Here is a 16,396-nt window from a genome sequence, read left to right on the forward strand (position 1 = left end):
ATCCAAAGTAGGTGGAGACAGGACTAGACTACCCCAGGCACTTCTGGGGAAAGTGGGGGGAGTCCATTGTATGATGCTAAGCCACCAATGAGGCTTCAAGATTGTTCCTACCAAACACACATACATGGGCCCTGCCCTGTGGAGGTCACAGAGCACCGGGGACTGCCCTATGTGGTTATATGGATGGGGGCTCCAAAGATGGGTTTTCACTGTGCCCAAAATGTGTGTGTGAAAAGTGAAAAGGCACAAGCCTTCCTAGCTGTGGGCAACTATAAGAGACAGCTGGGGTGGGTGAGCTGGAATCCTTCCCCAGAGGCTGCAAAGGGAAGGCTAAAGGGAAGAGACCTAAGGAAGGCAAGGCAAGGCAACGCAAGAGCAGGATGCTTCACCCACATTAAGAAAATCTAGAAAGGACCAGAAAATGCGCCACATCAACAGAAAAGCCACACTAGGATGGGAGAGAGAACCATGGTAAGTTTGAGATAGAAATCAGGTCATTTCTGATTGGACATCACCAGTCCTGTGGGGCATGTGTGCCCTTAGAACACACAGTGGCTCAACCAGAAGCATAAACTTCCTTTGTCAACGGGTATAGTTTCTGGACGGAGTCTAAGAAAGCCGGGTATATTCAATGATCTGCCATCTGCCCAACTGTATAACTACCTTAGTCACAGAGTCACCCTTGGGGCATTCTATCTCTTCACATTGTTGCTTTCCATTCAATTAAATATCAAAGGTGAGGCTCGCAGAAAGTTTCAACATGTTAGTGATATGGCTGTTGCCTGTCACCTTGTGGGGGAAATCTGCAGCATTCAGAGCTCTGACTCCCGAAGGCCCGAGTTGGTCTACAGCACTGACTCTGGGGTCTTTAGTGACAACCTCTTAGTTAAAAGTGACACAGAAGCATCGAGAGGAAACACCTCCAGTGAGAAAAAGAAGTTAATCTCCATTTCAATGATCCAGGAGAGTCAGGGAAAGAGTCACAAAAGACTCCTCCATTCACCAACTGCTTTCCGATATTTTCTGCTTTTGAATATTTGGTGTTTGGATTTGTATTAGTGTCCATGACAAGTGGCACTGTGAAACGTTTTACTTTTTGAGTATGGCTTCTTCTACATAGTACAATGTTCTCCAGGCCTATCATTTGTAAAAAATGGTAGTTTCCTATTCCAAAGGTAGCTAGTGTTCTATTACACATAGGTGTGCATGTTTCTCTACCCACTCACTTACCCATGGACGTGAGGCCATTTCCACAACCCTAGTCACTGTCAATGATGCTCTAATAAGCATAGTAGTCTGTTAAGGTTTTCGTTAAAGAAGTAAGTTTTTGTTGCTCGTATTACCAACAAGTGAATGTATGAGAAGGTAAAAGAATTTGCTCCACTATAAAAGTCATGTTATTGTGTCTATGCTTACCGGAACATTGTGTTGCAAACCTCAAATGCACACCGTAGGATTTATTTAAAACAGATTTTAAACCAGGTATGGAGATGTACATAGCTCAGCACTTTGTGGGCAGGCACTGAGGCAGGAGGATTGCAAATTTAAGGCCAATCTAGGCTACATTGCAAAAAAATGATCAAAAATTAAAATTTTTTCTTGGAGAAAGTGGTGTATCTATACAGGGCTATGTGATTTTCACAAATCTGTATCACTATGCACTCATCTTTCCCACTCACTAGACACCTTGGTCATTGTCTTTCTTGACTTTTTGTAATACTTACTGGTTGCTTAATATGATACAATATTTTTTTATTTTTTTGAATTTTTAAAAATTATTTTGAATATACCTAATCAAAACCATTTTGCTAACTTAAGAAAAGCTAAGTGATGAGGACCAGGACTCCTCAAACATCAAGACATCAAGCAGCCTAGTGGTTAATTCACAAAATTATTACAAAAACAAATAAAACCCTCCCCATCTGCATTACCCATGAAGCTCCGCCATGAGGCCGGCTGGCCCATCAGCCATGGCACCAGCTCCATGCTACCTCGAACACACTGTGAGGTTTTCAACAGTGCTTTCCCTGTACTGCACTGACAGGCGGCTAACAGCTAAAAGTGTTTCTGGAGTGGGTGAAGATTCCAGTATTGTCACTGCCATGGAGACAGGAGCAGGGATTTGTCAGAACAAATGCATCTAGATGCAGAAGGCTCTGTGCATGCTCACAGACTGTGTAGTCCTTGGGAGTCCATTAATATACACAGCAACCAGAGTAGATTTGCTCTCTCCAAGAGTGGACTTGCGCCTTTAAATCAAAATGAAAGAAAATTCCAGAACCCTGGGTTAGGTACATCCAAGCAACAATCAAGGATACCTTCTTTTGGTTTTTCAAATTATTTAAAAGAAACTTGGCTGAATTGTAACATTGAGGAAAGATACCTTCCTAGCCCTAACTTTTTATCTTTAATAATAATAGTAAATGTTATTTTTATTATTATGCTTTTTGAGACAGGGTCTGGGGTAGTCCAGGCTGGTCTTGAACTCATGTGTAGCCAAGGTTGGCATAAAACTGGTAAGAATATTAAGCTGTCCACACACAGGCAACCAACACTGACTTACTTCCAGAATAAATTGTTCATATCCAATGGTATATCTCTAGATCTCCTAAAGATGCTAGACTAAGGCAGTTCACATCCACGGGTCATTGACTGCACATCATGCACTAAGGATATTGAATCCTAGTTGCTCCTGAGCCTACATTCCAGTGGAGGAAAAGGCAATCTGCAGCTTCATTATAATCATTATAATTATAATTAATATAAAATATTGTTATTATTATAATTTAGTAGGTGCCATTATCAGGAGGGCAGGGAGAAGAAGAGAGAGGGAAGGGAAGGAGGGAGGGAGGGAGGGAGGGAGAGAACACAGCTGGAATAAAGGCTTCCCAGAAGTTCATTTCCAAACACAAAATGCCTCATCTCAATAAAAACAGAACACAACTAACCTAAGCAGTTACTCCATTAAATACAAAGGGACGCCACCGCTGCTTTGACATGGACCATCGCAATAGGTCCTGCACATTCATCTTCTGTTTTTGAAATCACAAATACATAATTGACAAAAGGACATAGGACCCCATTCTTTAAAATCCAGACTTCCAGAAGGGCACACTATAGTGAAGAGTCTAGAAAGAAAAATGCATTCTGCAATCCAAAGACACTCCCTCTTCCTGTGAAAGAACAGGCGTCCTTGTCTCCCTTCCCTCCCTGAAGGTCAATGCCGTGCTCCTGGGAGAACAATGGAGGGTAAGAGCTAGGGAAAGTCCACTTCCTCTCCCCAACCTCCACTTCTACCAGTATCTGGAATGCTGCCATAATCACTAATACTTTGTAGCCAGATCCTTCCACACCTAAATGAAGGCTACTTAAACACACCCCAAACTTGGAGACTCTACAACAAAATACACAAGTTTTGATTAGGAATTTAGTAACTTCGTGTATTCGGGCCATGTCTTCATCTTTGGCAAACATCAGATCTTTGAAGTAGTCATGGGCATGGATCAGCAGCCTGCCTGGCTTCAGGCCGCCCACACCAGCACTTCCCACTATGGGCGCCAATTATTCTTTGTAGCCAACTACTGACCACTTCGTTCAAAGAAGAATGTTTGTTTTATTAATTAGTTCTCCAGAACAAATTAAACTCAGGAGCAATGGTTAAAGAGTTCCCTTCACTCACCACCAAACCACACATCAACATTTTTAATCTACAGAATCCTCACTGAGCAAACAGTAAGGCCACAAAAGGCTACTACCTACTACAGAGTGTCCTCTCATTGCTAAGGATGTGTAATTAGCTCCAAGGCAATGATATACATGTGCAAGTTATAAATGGAAACTATTTAAACAAAGACTTTGAAAGGATGCCAAGATGCAGCACAGTGGTCATGCCAATTACATGTCACACAGCATTACTCTGGGTGGCCTGAAGAACTGAAATTCTGTATCATTTATCCAGCAATCACAGAAACTGGCCTAGAGTTGCTTATCAAAACATCATTTTTTTAGAAAATAACTGAATTTAGGTCAACATGGACAAGTTGAAAAAAACTAGAGAACTTCTCACATATTACAATGCTCTTCATTCCTCTCGGCTACACAGCTTAAGTGACACATGTCAGCCACAGGATGCCTAACTTTTGTTTTCTATCTTAGAACAAGGTCTTTATACAACTTTGGAGAAAAGTGATCATTGTAATTTTGAAAAGTTCTGGGGAATTTTCTTTTGTTTTTATCTTTTGGGACAGGGTTTCTCTATAGAGCACTGGCTGTCCTGGAACTTGTTATGTAGATCACTCTGGCCTTGAACTCACATAGATCAACCTACCTCTGCCTTCTAAGCACTGGGGTTAAAGGCGTGTGCTACCATGCCTAGCTCCTGAGGAATTTTCAATTGCAGTTTCGTATATAACACAAACCTTTAACCTTCACTAAATAACCAAGAATGGGGCTAGGAGTAAGAGCACTTGTTAAGCAAGAATCACTGAGTTCAAATCTCCAGCAGCCATATAAAAGGTGGGAACACACTGACCAGTCAATCTATCCAAAACAGTGGGCTTCATGCTCAGTGAGAGACCCCAACACCATTACATAAGATGGAGAAGGAGAGAGGGAGACACCAATATCCTCTTCTGGCCTCCACATGTATAACATGGGTGTGAACATACGTGTACATACAATATATAACACATAGACAGACTTTTTTAATACCAATTTTAAAACACAATAATAAAATAAGGAAAATTAAAACTAGAAATGATGAGAAAATGGTTATGGCTGTAGAGACAAAATTATTAACAAAGCCAGCATTCATTAAGAACATTATATATCCTTGCATAACAAAATATCATATTTGCATTGATAGCTAGATAAAGCAGGCAGAAAATTTCTTTTAATTGATAGCAGCAACGAGCATTAAATTTGAAAATAGAAAATCCAGATTCACATGAAAGCTTATTGCTTTGCCCTTGAGGCCATCCCTGGACATCTCTGAGCTTTGGTCTTCTTGTAGGCGAAGGTGAGGGTGGTTGTCCACACTTCCTGGGCTGTGCTGAGTGCATGGTCATGAGCATGCTCTTAGCAGACCCTAGGAACCCGTGCACTGAACTGTGAACTCCAAGTCTGTCACTCTTCCAGGGTCAATGGCTCTTCATATGTGTTTTTCATTCTAAATGTTTCCCTTTCTAGATGTTTGCTTGAGGGGAATCATACCTCCAGTACCAGGGTCATGTGAAGCTCAATAGTTCACCTTTATGGGAAGTGGTCCTCTTTGTATCTCAGTGCCCGCCCTTCTTACATATAAGCTCACTATGGAACACTAGATCCCAGTGCCAAGAACTGCTGAGTAGCATCCAAACTCAGAGCCACTGTCTTGGCCTCCTGGAGAGCTCAGTGACAATTCAGAAGTCATAATGCCCAGCCATCCAACTTCAGGAAGTAGCTACATACTCAATGCCAGTATAAGCCAGTAACACATTAGTCACCAGAATGCCTTTATACAAATCACTCAAAAATCACTTTACCTCTTTCACACTGGGGTCCAGTAAAGCCGTATGTGCACGCACACCGATTTGGGGCCACACACCTCCCTCCGTTGAGACAGCCACTTTCACAGACAGCTGCAAGATAAGGAGAGAAGGTCTCACAACGATGCACTTGGACTCCCCAGAAAGGGGAACAGACATGGCATGAACTTCACCCTAGTGTTGGCTTTGAACAGACATTCCCAGTTGCAGATCCTTCCAGGAACCTCCCTGGACAGGTGACTCTGTACCTGGGTTACTCTTACAGTCTCATCATGAGCAGCCCTGAGAAATGCTTTCTGTTCTGCATCTAAAGTGGCAGCTCCTATCTGACTTCACCAGATGCAGACTGCATGTGAGCAAGTGGACTCTTGCTCGTGATTGTTTAATGTTTGGAGGGTTCCCCTGAGGAGCAACAACACTCCTGCTGATGGCACCATTAACTGCAAGTGACCAAATGTTAATGCTGGGATTCAGCCATTTGAGTGTTTAATTATCTTAATGGATAATTAAGATCCATTGGAGAGTTGCAACAAGATCTAGGACACAACTGATGAGGCAGTCCTGAAAGACTAGTATAGGAACAAGGTAGCTGCCCTCAAAAAAAAAAAGCATGACTAAGAACCAAGAGCTTAAGTCCTCCTTAAGCAAGACTTGGTTACCCCCACCCCCACCCCCCACACCATTTCCTCTAACTCCTGCGTGGGTGACCTCATTGTAAGAATCTTCATGGATGGTGGATACTTCGGTGTCCTGGTTAGCTTTTTGTCAACGTGACACAAGCTAGAGTTATCCGGGAAGAGGAACCTGAATTTAGAAAAATACCTCCAACAGATTGCCTATAGGCAAGTCTGTAGGGAATTTTCTTGATTTGTGATTGATGTGGGAGGGCCCAGCTCACTGTGGCTGGTACCATCCCTGGACAGATGGTCCTGGTTGCTATAAGAAAGCGGACTAGACAAGCTGTAGGGAGCAAGTCAGTAAGCAGTGTTCCTGCATGGGCTCTGCTTCCATTCCTGCCTCCAGGTTCCTGCCTTGAATTCCTGCCTCCAGGTTCCTGCCTTGACTTCCAGAGTAGTACTCTGAAATCCATTGCTTCATATCCCTCCTTCTTCTCCCTTTTCTTCTCTGCCAGGTTTTGTTTTGCTTTTTTGACCCAATAAGTCACTTCTGCATCTCATCATATCTTAGCATCTGCTCTGCCCCCAGAAGGCCTGAATGTACACACTTCTTAGTGCCAGAAATTGAGACATGAATCCCTTCACCACCATAAAAATGGAGAGGGTTCTGAGTATCTACCACTCTCCTTTGCCTCTTGACTCATAGTCAGGGCATAGTAGACAGGTTGAAGGATAAAACAAAATGAGAAAGTGCTTAGGCCAACTCTCGTGTTTTACAGATGATGAAGCTGAAATTAAAGAAAGGTTTTCCAGGTTGCGTTCATTGACATCCATCCATTCTGGGCTTTGGGCTAAAATCCATCAGGGAGAGATGCCTGTAGATCTCCTGACTCCTTCCAAAGGCCAAGGACTCCATCCCCACCTTTCCTTCTGCAGCCTGAACCATACAATCCCTCCTACTTCCAATTTTTCCCATTCAGAATGAATGATCTTTCTCACTGTAAATCCTTGTCAAGTGAGGTTTAGAAAGCTAGTATTTCATAGTGTTAAACACACAGACTGTGGTGTGAGGCCATTGGGGCTCCAATCCCAATCCCAACCCTGCTCATTACTGCCTGTGGATCCTCAGAGAAATATTTGAGCCCTGACTTCCGGGTCATTAGAGGCAATATGGGGAGCTTCCAACTCAAACAGTTGTTGTATTAAATCAGTTACACAGGTTGAGGTTTTTGTTACATTTTATTGAGTGAGTGAATGAGTGAGTGAGTGAGTGAGTGAGTGAGTGAGTGAGTGAGTGCACAAGTGAGTGTGCACACAACATAACACACATATGGAGGTCAGAGGTCAGCGTGAGGAAGTTGATTCCTTCCTTCTACCATGTGGGTCCCCGGGTGAGTAGTTCCTCCTGCAGTAATGAAAAAGCTTGTAGAATGAGCTCTCATCCTAGGCAGTCTGCAGGGACTGGTAGAGTGCAGACACAATCAAAGATGCTCATGAGTGAACCAGCAAACCAGACACACATAGTAAACACTGCACTGCCAGAGTCTATCTTGGGGAGCTAGAGAGAGGCAGACATTATTAATCCACACAAAGGAAATGTTTGGAAAGAAAGATGAGATTCACTTTAAAATATTTTTGAGCTGTTTCCTGAAAATGCAGGTAATCAGTCAGGAAATCCAGAGGTGGGTGTTTAAAACTAATGCTGGGCTTTCTTTTTGAAGAGATGAAAATGCTCTAAAACCAGTGATGGTTGCACTGGTAGACAAGCTAGCATTATGGAGCCCTATAATTTGCAAGGGTGGAGTGTGTAGTTTGTGAATTAAGTAATTAAGAAGAAGAAATCTGTGCCTGTAAGTCTAAGGCTTGAGGCCAGGCAGGTAGTAAAGGCAAAATACAAGAAAGTGAAGCACACAACTTCCCATCAACATCCAGGATGGAAATCTGGCACTATTGGGGGCGATCTGTTCATCTGTACAGGTGCCTAGACATCTGCAAAAATGTGTCCCTGTCCTCAAAGCAAATTCACAACAGCTGCCTCGTATTTCCGCAGGTCTACATATGACCGGCATCTACCACAAGCCCCACTCACGTTGTCCGCAGTGCGTGCCAATGTACCCCTTCTGGCACAGACAGTGGTCATCATTGCAGCTACCTCCATTCATGCAGCGGATGTTACAGTGTTGAACTTGAAGGAAAAAAAAAGAACAATGGTTTAGTTTTGCAGTCTGAGTGCATAGATGTCCACCTTTCACTAGAGATGATTTGTAGCTATTTGACAAGAGAATGAAATAATTTATTGGGATTTATATATCATGCAGATAGCAGAAGAGTCCTAATTATCAGGGCTTGTTGTGTATAAAACCATTTACAGTGCAATGTTTTCTTGGCATTGGCTTCAGTGGGGCTAAATGACTTCCCTAATTTAGCAGAACTTCCAGCTCAATGTCATCTCTGTAATTTATATCAATAAGAAAAGAGTCCCCAAGTGAAGACACATGACAAGGTTAAGGTGGCAATGATTTCTGTGAAAAGATTCAGAGTCTGAAGCATCTGGCCATGGGGACAGTCAGATAATAAATTCCGCCGATTTTTGTCCCCTTTTGGTGGTGGGATGAAAGGACATACTAGATGCATTAAATAGCCACAATGTTTGATGGGTAGAGATTAGGGGTGCTCACTGGATTGAACTTGGAAAGAGCTGTTCATTTAAACTTTAACCTTAATCTAAAGACCACTGATATCTCAAATTTATTCTGTGTCACATTCTCACCTACAGAAGTGTGCATTCCCAAACCCTAGACTATGGGTGGACACCATTAGACCTGAGACAGTGATACTTGAAGAAGTGGAGTCTTAAAAATGACTGATACACTCTCCTATGAGATATGATAACAGTCACAGTTAGGATATATGTGGTGGTATTGTATTCCCTAAAATATTGTGCACCCTAATAAACTTATCTGGGGTCAAATAACAGAACAGCCACTAGATACAGAGGCTAGAAAATGGTGGCACTCACACCTTTAATCCTAGCATTCCAAGGCAGAAATCCCTCTGGATCTCTGTGAGTTCAAGGCCACATTGGAAACAGCCAGGCGTGGTGACACAGGCCTTTAATCTCAAGAAGTAAGCCTTTAATCCAAGGGAGTGATGGCAGAAAGCAGAAAGATATATAAGGCGTGAAGACCAGAAACTAGAAGCATTTGGCTGGTTAAGCTTTTAGGCTTTGAGCAGCACAGTTCAGCTGAGATTCATTCTGGATGAGGACTGAGAAGGTTCCAGTCTGAGGAAACAGGATCAGCTGAGGAATTGGCAAGGTGAGGTGGTTGTGGCTTGTTCTGCTTCTGTGATCTTCCAGCATTCACCTCAATACCTGGCTCTGGGTTTGTTTTTATTAGTAAGTACCTTTAAGATTCATGCTACAGATATACTCCCTCTAGCATGCAGGATGTCTCTATTTTAGGAATTTGGATGTACTGATAGCTGGTCCCTACTCTCTAGAAGCAATAACTACCCTACCTGGAGAAGATGAGGCTTGGCTAAGGGAAGCATGAGTCCTGTTGGCACGCCTCTACATTAGGAGTCCACGGTTGGGCCATGGAGGTTTGGCTTCTTCTGACATAACCTAAGTGTGGGAGTCAATTCCCAGGGGAAGGGACCCAGTGGAGAACAGAGGGCTTTCTGTCTATGAAGAAGCAGGAACCAGGGCTATGCTGATGCTCATTCTCCGGCCGTTCTCCTGGCATGTGCAGGCCAAATCTTCTCCCCAGAATACAGCCAAGTCCCCCCCACAGCCAGCCTCATCAGTGAGAGGTCCTAACAACAGTACTGGGAAGTGACTGCTTAACTCTGGGGAGGGGTGGGGTGGAGAGAGAGATGGGGGTAGAGGGGGAGGCCATTTGTCTAATGAGCTACAAATCCTCTGAGGTCAGTCGTAGCCTGACAGCAGGAAAGGAAAATTCAAACTCCAGTTCCTACTGCGCCCTCTGAGACACAAAGGGGAGAAGTCAAGTTGAAAGTGATCTCCTTTTCAGGACTGCTTCACTCTTACTAGAATATCATGGAAGGCTCCATCCTCCCCCCCGAACCAAAAGATCCCTTCCTCCCAGCACTCAAGACCTCTTCAGCAGGTCCCAAGAGCCCTTCAGAGCTCCTGGAACACACTCCTGACCCGGGAACCCATCATTCAGTCCCTCGACAAATATGTCTGAAAGCCTACTATGTGTCACACAAGGGCTAGGCCCTCTGAGCTGGTCTCTTCTGTTTCTGTCCCTAATTCTTAGAGTCCACACTTACGTTCTCATCAAGTCCCACTTGTCTCTGAGACCCTTTAAATGTTTCTCCATTCCCTTACTCTCCTGTGACTTCTGTTCTCTCTTCCCTCCCACACCAGATGGGAGGCGGAGAAGGTGAATCCTTCTGTGAGTGCGTGCGTGAGTGAGTGCCTGAGTGGGTATGTGTGTATTTTCCTTGTTTCTCCTTTCCCTGACTCATTTTTCTTGAGAATAGGGAGTGTCGTGACTATTGATTGCCTCCCTCAGAGTGCCCAGAGTGGGACTGTTAATTCTGTTGGCTTAGTTCTCCCCACCTAGTAATGGCAACAGAAACGACCCTGGACGAGCAGCTGGGGCTGAGAAGCTGGCCTTTGTGTCCTCCATGCTTATACAGCTTATCCTTTCTTCCCCCAGCTACAAAAGCTAACAGCTCCCCCTTGAAGACCCTGCTACAGACGTCAAGCAAACCAACCTCACAAACTGTTCCTTGAGGCTCCACTAAAACCTCTCAGCCAAATGCTTCTTAACTCAAAAGCTATCTACAAGCACACAAACGGGGAAAATGTGGTAAAAACTTTGGATACTATTCTAAGTGGGTCAGGAAACGGTGCACAATTGCTTTAAAATTTGGTACTATGCTTAGTTCCATCCTATCTTAGAAAAACAGAGAGGATTGGGAAAAGGCAGGAAATGACGTCACCCTTAGAGCCAAGTCAGTGCACAAACTGATTTCAATTAGAGTGGTTCATGCCAAGACCTGATTTCCATTCCCACACGAGCAACAAAGTCACTTAGCCACTTTGAGATTTCCAACAGAAAAAGAACAGAACTACCAGGGGCTTGGACGGTGGCGGCCCGGTTCCTTGTTCAAACTGAAAGTCAGAACGAATTCTCCTTTTCAGGAGGAGTGATTATGTGTACAATTGAAATGCGACGGATCAAAAGCCTCCCTTGATATGGCTTTCGTTTCTTTAAACCTCCTCTTTCCAGCTGAAACTTTTCCAGGTTAAAAATATTATTTCTCTTTTAAAAAACAAAACCACCCTGGGAAGACTGGTAAGGCCGTGAGTCCTCGGGTGAGGTGTGCAAGCAAGGCTATCAGCAGAATGGAGGCCTCCATCACTGCTATGCCAGGGATGGGTCTTAGAGCTGAAAGAAAAGGGCTTCTTTCAGCAGTGGGAGTGAGCCTGGCATAGGGGCTTATTTCTGACACACCACAGCCCTTGAGGCTGAGGCTGGAGTGTTGGCATGAGTTCAAGGCCAGCCTGGGCTACACAGTGAATTCCAGTAACCTACAGACTGATATTTTGTCTCAAAAGTTATTTTTAAAAGGTTGGCACAGACCTGGCATTTCCGTGAGCAAATAGAAGAACTAGATACATGGCTTCACCTTTTTCACCCAAGCTGGAAACAGTTTAGAGAACCCAGACCCACAGACAGGTTTTCATTTAGATTGAATCATGCCACTGGTGCCTAGTCTAAATTTACTCTCTAATTTAAACAGGAATTCCAGATGCTTTATAATTAGCAGACAAGAGCCTGTGTGATGAAAAAAAAAAAAAATACACACAACTGGAAATCAGAGCTCTTGCACCTAAAGAAGCAAGTATCCATCACTGGATGTGCTAAATGCCTAAACTCACCTGTGTTGAGATTTTACCAGAAACGGAATACTAGGAGAGTCTAGGCTTTCTTAGGCAAGCTGAGGCCGTCCTGGGCAGTCAGATACCCAGTGAGAAAGCCCCACTAAAGATGGTGATCTCAGACCTTTCCACACAAGGCTCCATATCCTAGAACTAACAGAAACTGTCAACATTTACCTGTATCCACAAAAGGTCCCAAAATAAATTTTGCATTCATTTCAGAATCAGTCAGTCTTTTTGATCATTCAACCAACACCGACTGATCGTCTTCCATTGACAAGGTAGCAAGAAGAGTAGAAAAGCCTTTCTTCAGAAAGCACAGAACAAACTCATGAAAACGACTAACTCGAAAGGAATGGCATGCATGCACCACAGAAAGGAAGAGATACCGGGTTGACATTTGGCTCTCAACATCTCAGCAATGAGTTCCTTCGGAATGTACTAGGCTCTGAAGACCAACCATCGTTGTCTAGGCAGACTCAGACAGCAGAGAGAGCCCTCGGGGCAAATTCCAAATATGCAACTGTAGGCTGAATGTGTGTTTTAATTTCATCACTGGGAAAAGCACAAACAAGCAAATGAACTAGCCAGACAAGTCCCTGGATCTACACCTGAGACAACAAGCCACCAGAATGGCCCAAGTCACTACAAAACAAGAGGAGTTCTCATTTGAACCCATAATTCCCTGAGGTGCATAAATATTTGTGACTGTCTACAGACACACACAGCTTAGAACAGGACCAGAGCATCTCGGAAAAATAAGTTACTTGAGCTAGAAAAGGTCCAGGAAATGACAAGTTGAGTGACATCTGTGACAAGATGTTTCCATAAAGTCTGAGCACAGCGCCAAACAATTCACCAGCCCGAAGGGTAAGTCTGGGCAGCTTTTAGGTACTTGTCCTTGTCAGTGGAAACCCTACAGACCCCTAACATGCTGTTCCCAGAGTCAAGCCTTCCAGAATAGCTACAGCACTAACCTGTGTTCCTCTGAGCCCATTCACATTCTGGCACATGACTGTACCTCACTCTCAATCTCCCTTGGTTTTCCTACATTCTCAGACCTATCGTGGAAGTACAAGTGTCCCCAGACTCAACTGGAATGGAAATAAACAGAACATGACAAAACTTGACAAAGGTGGGCTTCTACTAGATGGGAACACCCCTCAAACTGATGCGCAGATTTAATACCATTCTTACCAAGATCTGCAAAGGTTGTGGGGGTATAGGTCAGATCCAGCTAAACTTTTTGTGGACAGGTAAAAGAACTGCCAAAACAGTTCTGAAAAGAAAGAAGAAAGCAAGAGGTGGACTTATTTTATCACGTGGTGAAGGGACCAAGGTAGTGACCGTGCAGAAGAGATTGATCCGGAAAGGCAGCTGAGAGCCCAAACCCACAAAAACATCCCCAGTTGACTGTTGACCAAAACACACAACTGATTTTCGTTAGTCAGATTTCTATCACTATATCAAGCATTTGATTCAATCAACCTGTGGTGGGACAAGGCTTATTCTGGCTCACAGCTTTGGAGACTCCACTCTGCAATCTTGGTCCCACTGTTTTGTGCCTGCAAGGAAGCAGCACACCGGCAGGAGTATGTGGCAGGGTGATTTGACTTCCCTTGGGGCAAGAGAGAAAAGGAAGGCAAACAGAGGACTGCAGTTTCACAATCACCTCTCAGGACATCCAGGGACCCGAAGACCCTTCCCTTGGGAGGTCTCATCACTCCATCTTCTTGACCTTTGTAAGACCTCTAAGAGACAAGCCACAGCAAAAATCAAATGCCCAAAGGACAGAATCGTGGATTTTGCTGAAGCAACTGGACATGCATAGGTAACAACGGAATCTCACCTCAACCTCACACTTCACACAAAATGTATCTCCACTGCAATCACAGATGCAGATGTAAAACTATAAACATTTAGAAATGAGTTAGAGGAAAATCACTGCGACCTAGCACTAAGCAGAGCATTCTTGAACTGGACACCAAATGCATGAAAGAGCAAAGGAGAGGCTGATAAATTAGAGTTTGCTGGCTTTAAAAACTTGCTTCGCAGAAGAGCTGATGCACCACCGATGATGAGAAAGCCAACTCTGGAGGACAGCTTTCGAGGAAAGGTCTGCAGATCACACAACAGACCGTGTGTATGGGGCACGTACAGCTCTCAAAACAGTCACAAAGAAGCAATGCAAGAGAGTCTAGACACAATAAATGAAAGCGCATCACTGGCAAAGGCACCCAGAAGGCAAATGAGCACATGAGAGGGTGATCAACAAATAAACACGAGAAATGGTCCTCAACACTATTAGCCTCTGGGGAAATGCAAATTACAACCCCAACGACATATCACCACAAACCTGAAACTAATTAGAATAGCTGAAATTCAGTAGGGAAACAATGTTGAGAGCTGGGATGGACACAGAACCTAGATCGTTCATACTTGGTGGGGAGAACGTAAAACTACGCAACTCACACCAGTTGGCTACCCAGTACTAAATGTTCAGTACTAAAAACATCACACACACACACACACACACACACACACACACACACACACACACACGTAACATTATCCTGACTAAGCAGGTTTTATGTATGTATTTAGGGAAATATATATATATATATATATATATATATATATATATAAATAACACCAACTAATGAAAAATGAGGCCATGAACTTGGAAGAGAGTAAGAAGTTTATGAGAGGACTTGGAGGGAGGAAAAGGAAGAGGGAAATGATGTAATTGCATTATAATCTCAAAAAAATAAATTAAAACTGCACAATTGTCCAAAAATAGTTTGACAGTTCTTAAAAAGCTAAATCTGTCACACAGCTCAGAAACTGCTTCTTTTGGGGCACGCACACCCACCCCCGAAAACCCTAACCCTTGAAGAAATGTAGATAGAAGTCCTTCATCAGGTAAGTAGCTGTCCACTGTGGGTGGCACCACTCCAGAGACAGAGAAAGAGAGGCAAGCAGAAGCATGCGTGCATTAAACTGTTGCTCTCTGCTCCTGACTGTGGCTGGGATGTGACAGCCTGCTTCAAGTCTCTGTCACCGTGACCCCCCTGCCGTGATAGACTGTAACCCAGGGTGTGAGCCAGATAAATCCTTTCTCTAAAACTGAGACAAGTCCTTCCAAAGAGGACCAGGAGCCTGTTTACCCTACTGTCATATGAGGATGACAACGAAGGAAAAGTATGTCCTTATCAGACATGAGATCTTCTAGGGCAATTCTGATCTTGCAAGTCCCAGTTTTTAAAGCCATAAAATGAAGTTCCATGATATTTAGTTATGGCAGCCTGAAGCACTTTTCTTTTCCTTTTTCAATATAAAATATTTTTAAATTGTTATTCATGTGTTCGTGTGTGTATCTGTGTCAGTGCCTGAGTAGACAAGAAGAACATGTTTCCTGGAGCTGGAGTGACAGACAGCTGTCAGTCACTGGTAAGAGTGCTGGAAAAGGAACTCGGGTCCTCTGCAAGAACAGCCAGAGCTCCTAACCCCTGGAGAGGGCCATATCGCCAGCCCTCTGAAGAATTTATTTGTTCGTTTGTTTACTTGTTTATTTATTATGTGTGTGGGTATTTTGTCTGCACCATGGAGGCCAGAAAAGGGTGTCAGATCCCCTAGAGCTGGAGTTATAGGTAGTTGTGAGTTACCATTATGGAGGTGAGGACCTGAACCCCAGTCCTCTGCAAGATCAACGAGTGCTCTTTACCACTGAGCCACCTCTCCAGCACCCTGAAACACTTCTTCATCCTAGTTATCATTACAAGTTAGTTAATATACATTTGCAAATGTATGTGTATATACATATTTAAGGAGAGTTGATGTAAACTCATTCAATAAACATTATAGGACTTAATAAGAAGTAAAATTGCTCAGGACCCAAACCTAGCCTCAAAAAGTGAAGTAGAGTTCTAAACAGAGCTGGAATTAAAATCCAGAAACAAAACAAAAAGACATGGCTCTGTTTTTGGCTAATCTTTCTTTTGCTCCTGTACCTTAGTGGCCAGTGACCAGAGTTGTGCTGAGTCTAAGGGAGCTGAGCCTTTCCAATCCCATGAGAATTTTGCTGGCTGTCGTTCAAAACTTGTAGAGAGATATCTCTCCATTTGGGTTCCGCAGGGCGTTTGAGTCAAACACCACCTGTCAGAACAGCTTCCTTCCACCCTTTCCTCAATCAGATGAGAACAATAAGAGCTCAGAGGCCCTCAGTTGCTGGTCCTCCATCACGCCATCATATAATAAGTAGAATTTTCTCATTAGGCTACAGTGGTGAAGTGGTTGGAGACAGACCTGTCCAACCTGCAATCTGCGGGCTGTGTGTG

The 16,396-nt window shown here is 43.6% G+C and overlaps 1 protein-coding gene across 3 annotated transcripts in view; it reads right to left on the reverse strand.

The window, feature by feature from the left end:
* Window positions 1-16,396, reverse strand: part of Fbn1 (fibrillin 1) — a 208,433-nt gene that overhangs the window by 159,570 nt on the left and 32,467 nt on the right. For all 3 annotated transcript variants that reach the window (XM_036183938.1, XM_036183937.1, XM_036183939.1), the window contains exons 5-6: window positions 8,232-8,327; window positions 5,523-5,618 (exon numbers count right to left, since the gene is read on the reverse strand). In XM_036183938.1, the coding sequence (XP_036039831.1) occupies window positions 5,523-5,618; window positions 8,232-8,327 (192 nt within the window). The remainder of the gene's footprint in view (window positions 1-5,522; window positions 5,619-8,231; window positions 8,328-16,396) is intronic.

This window comes from Onychomys torridus, chromosome 4 (assembly GCF_903995425.1).
Source record: "Onychomys torridus chromosome 4, mOncTor1.1, whole genome shotgun sequence".
Lineage (NCBI taxonomy): Eukaryota > Metazoa > Chordata > Mammalia > Rodentia > Cricetidae > Onychomys > Onychomys torridus.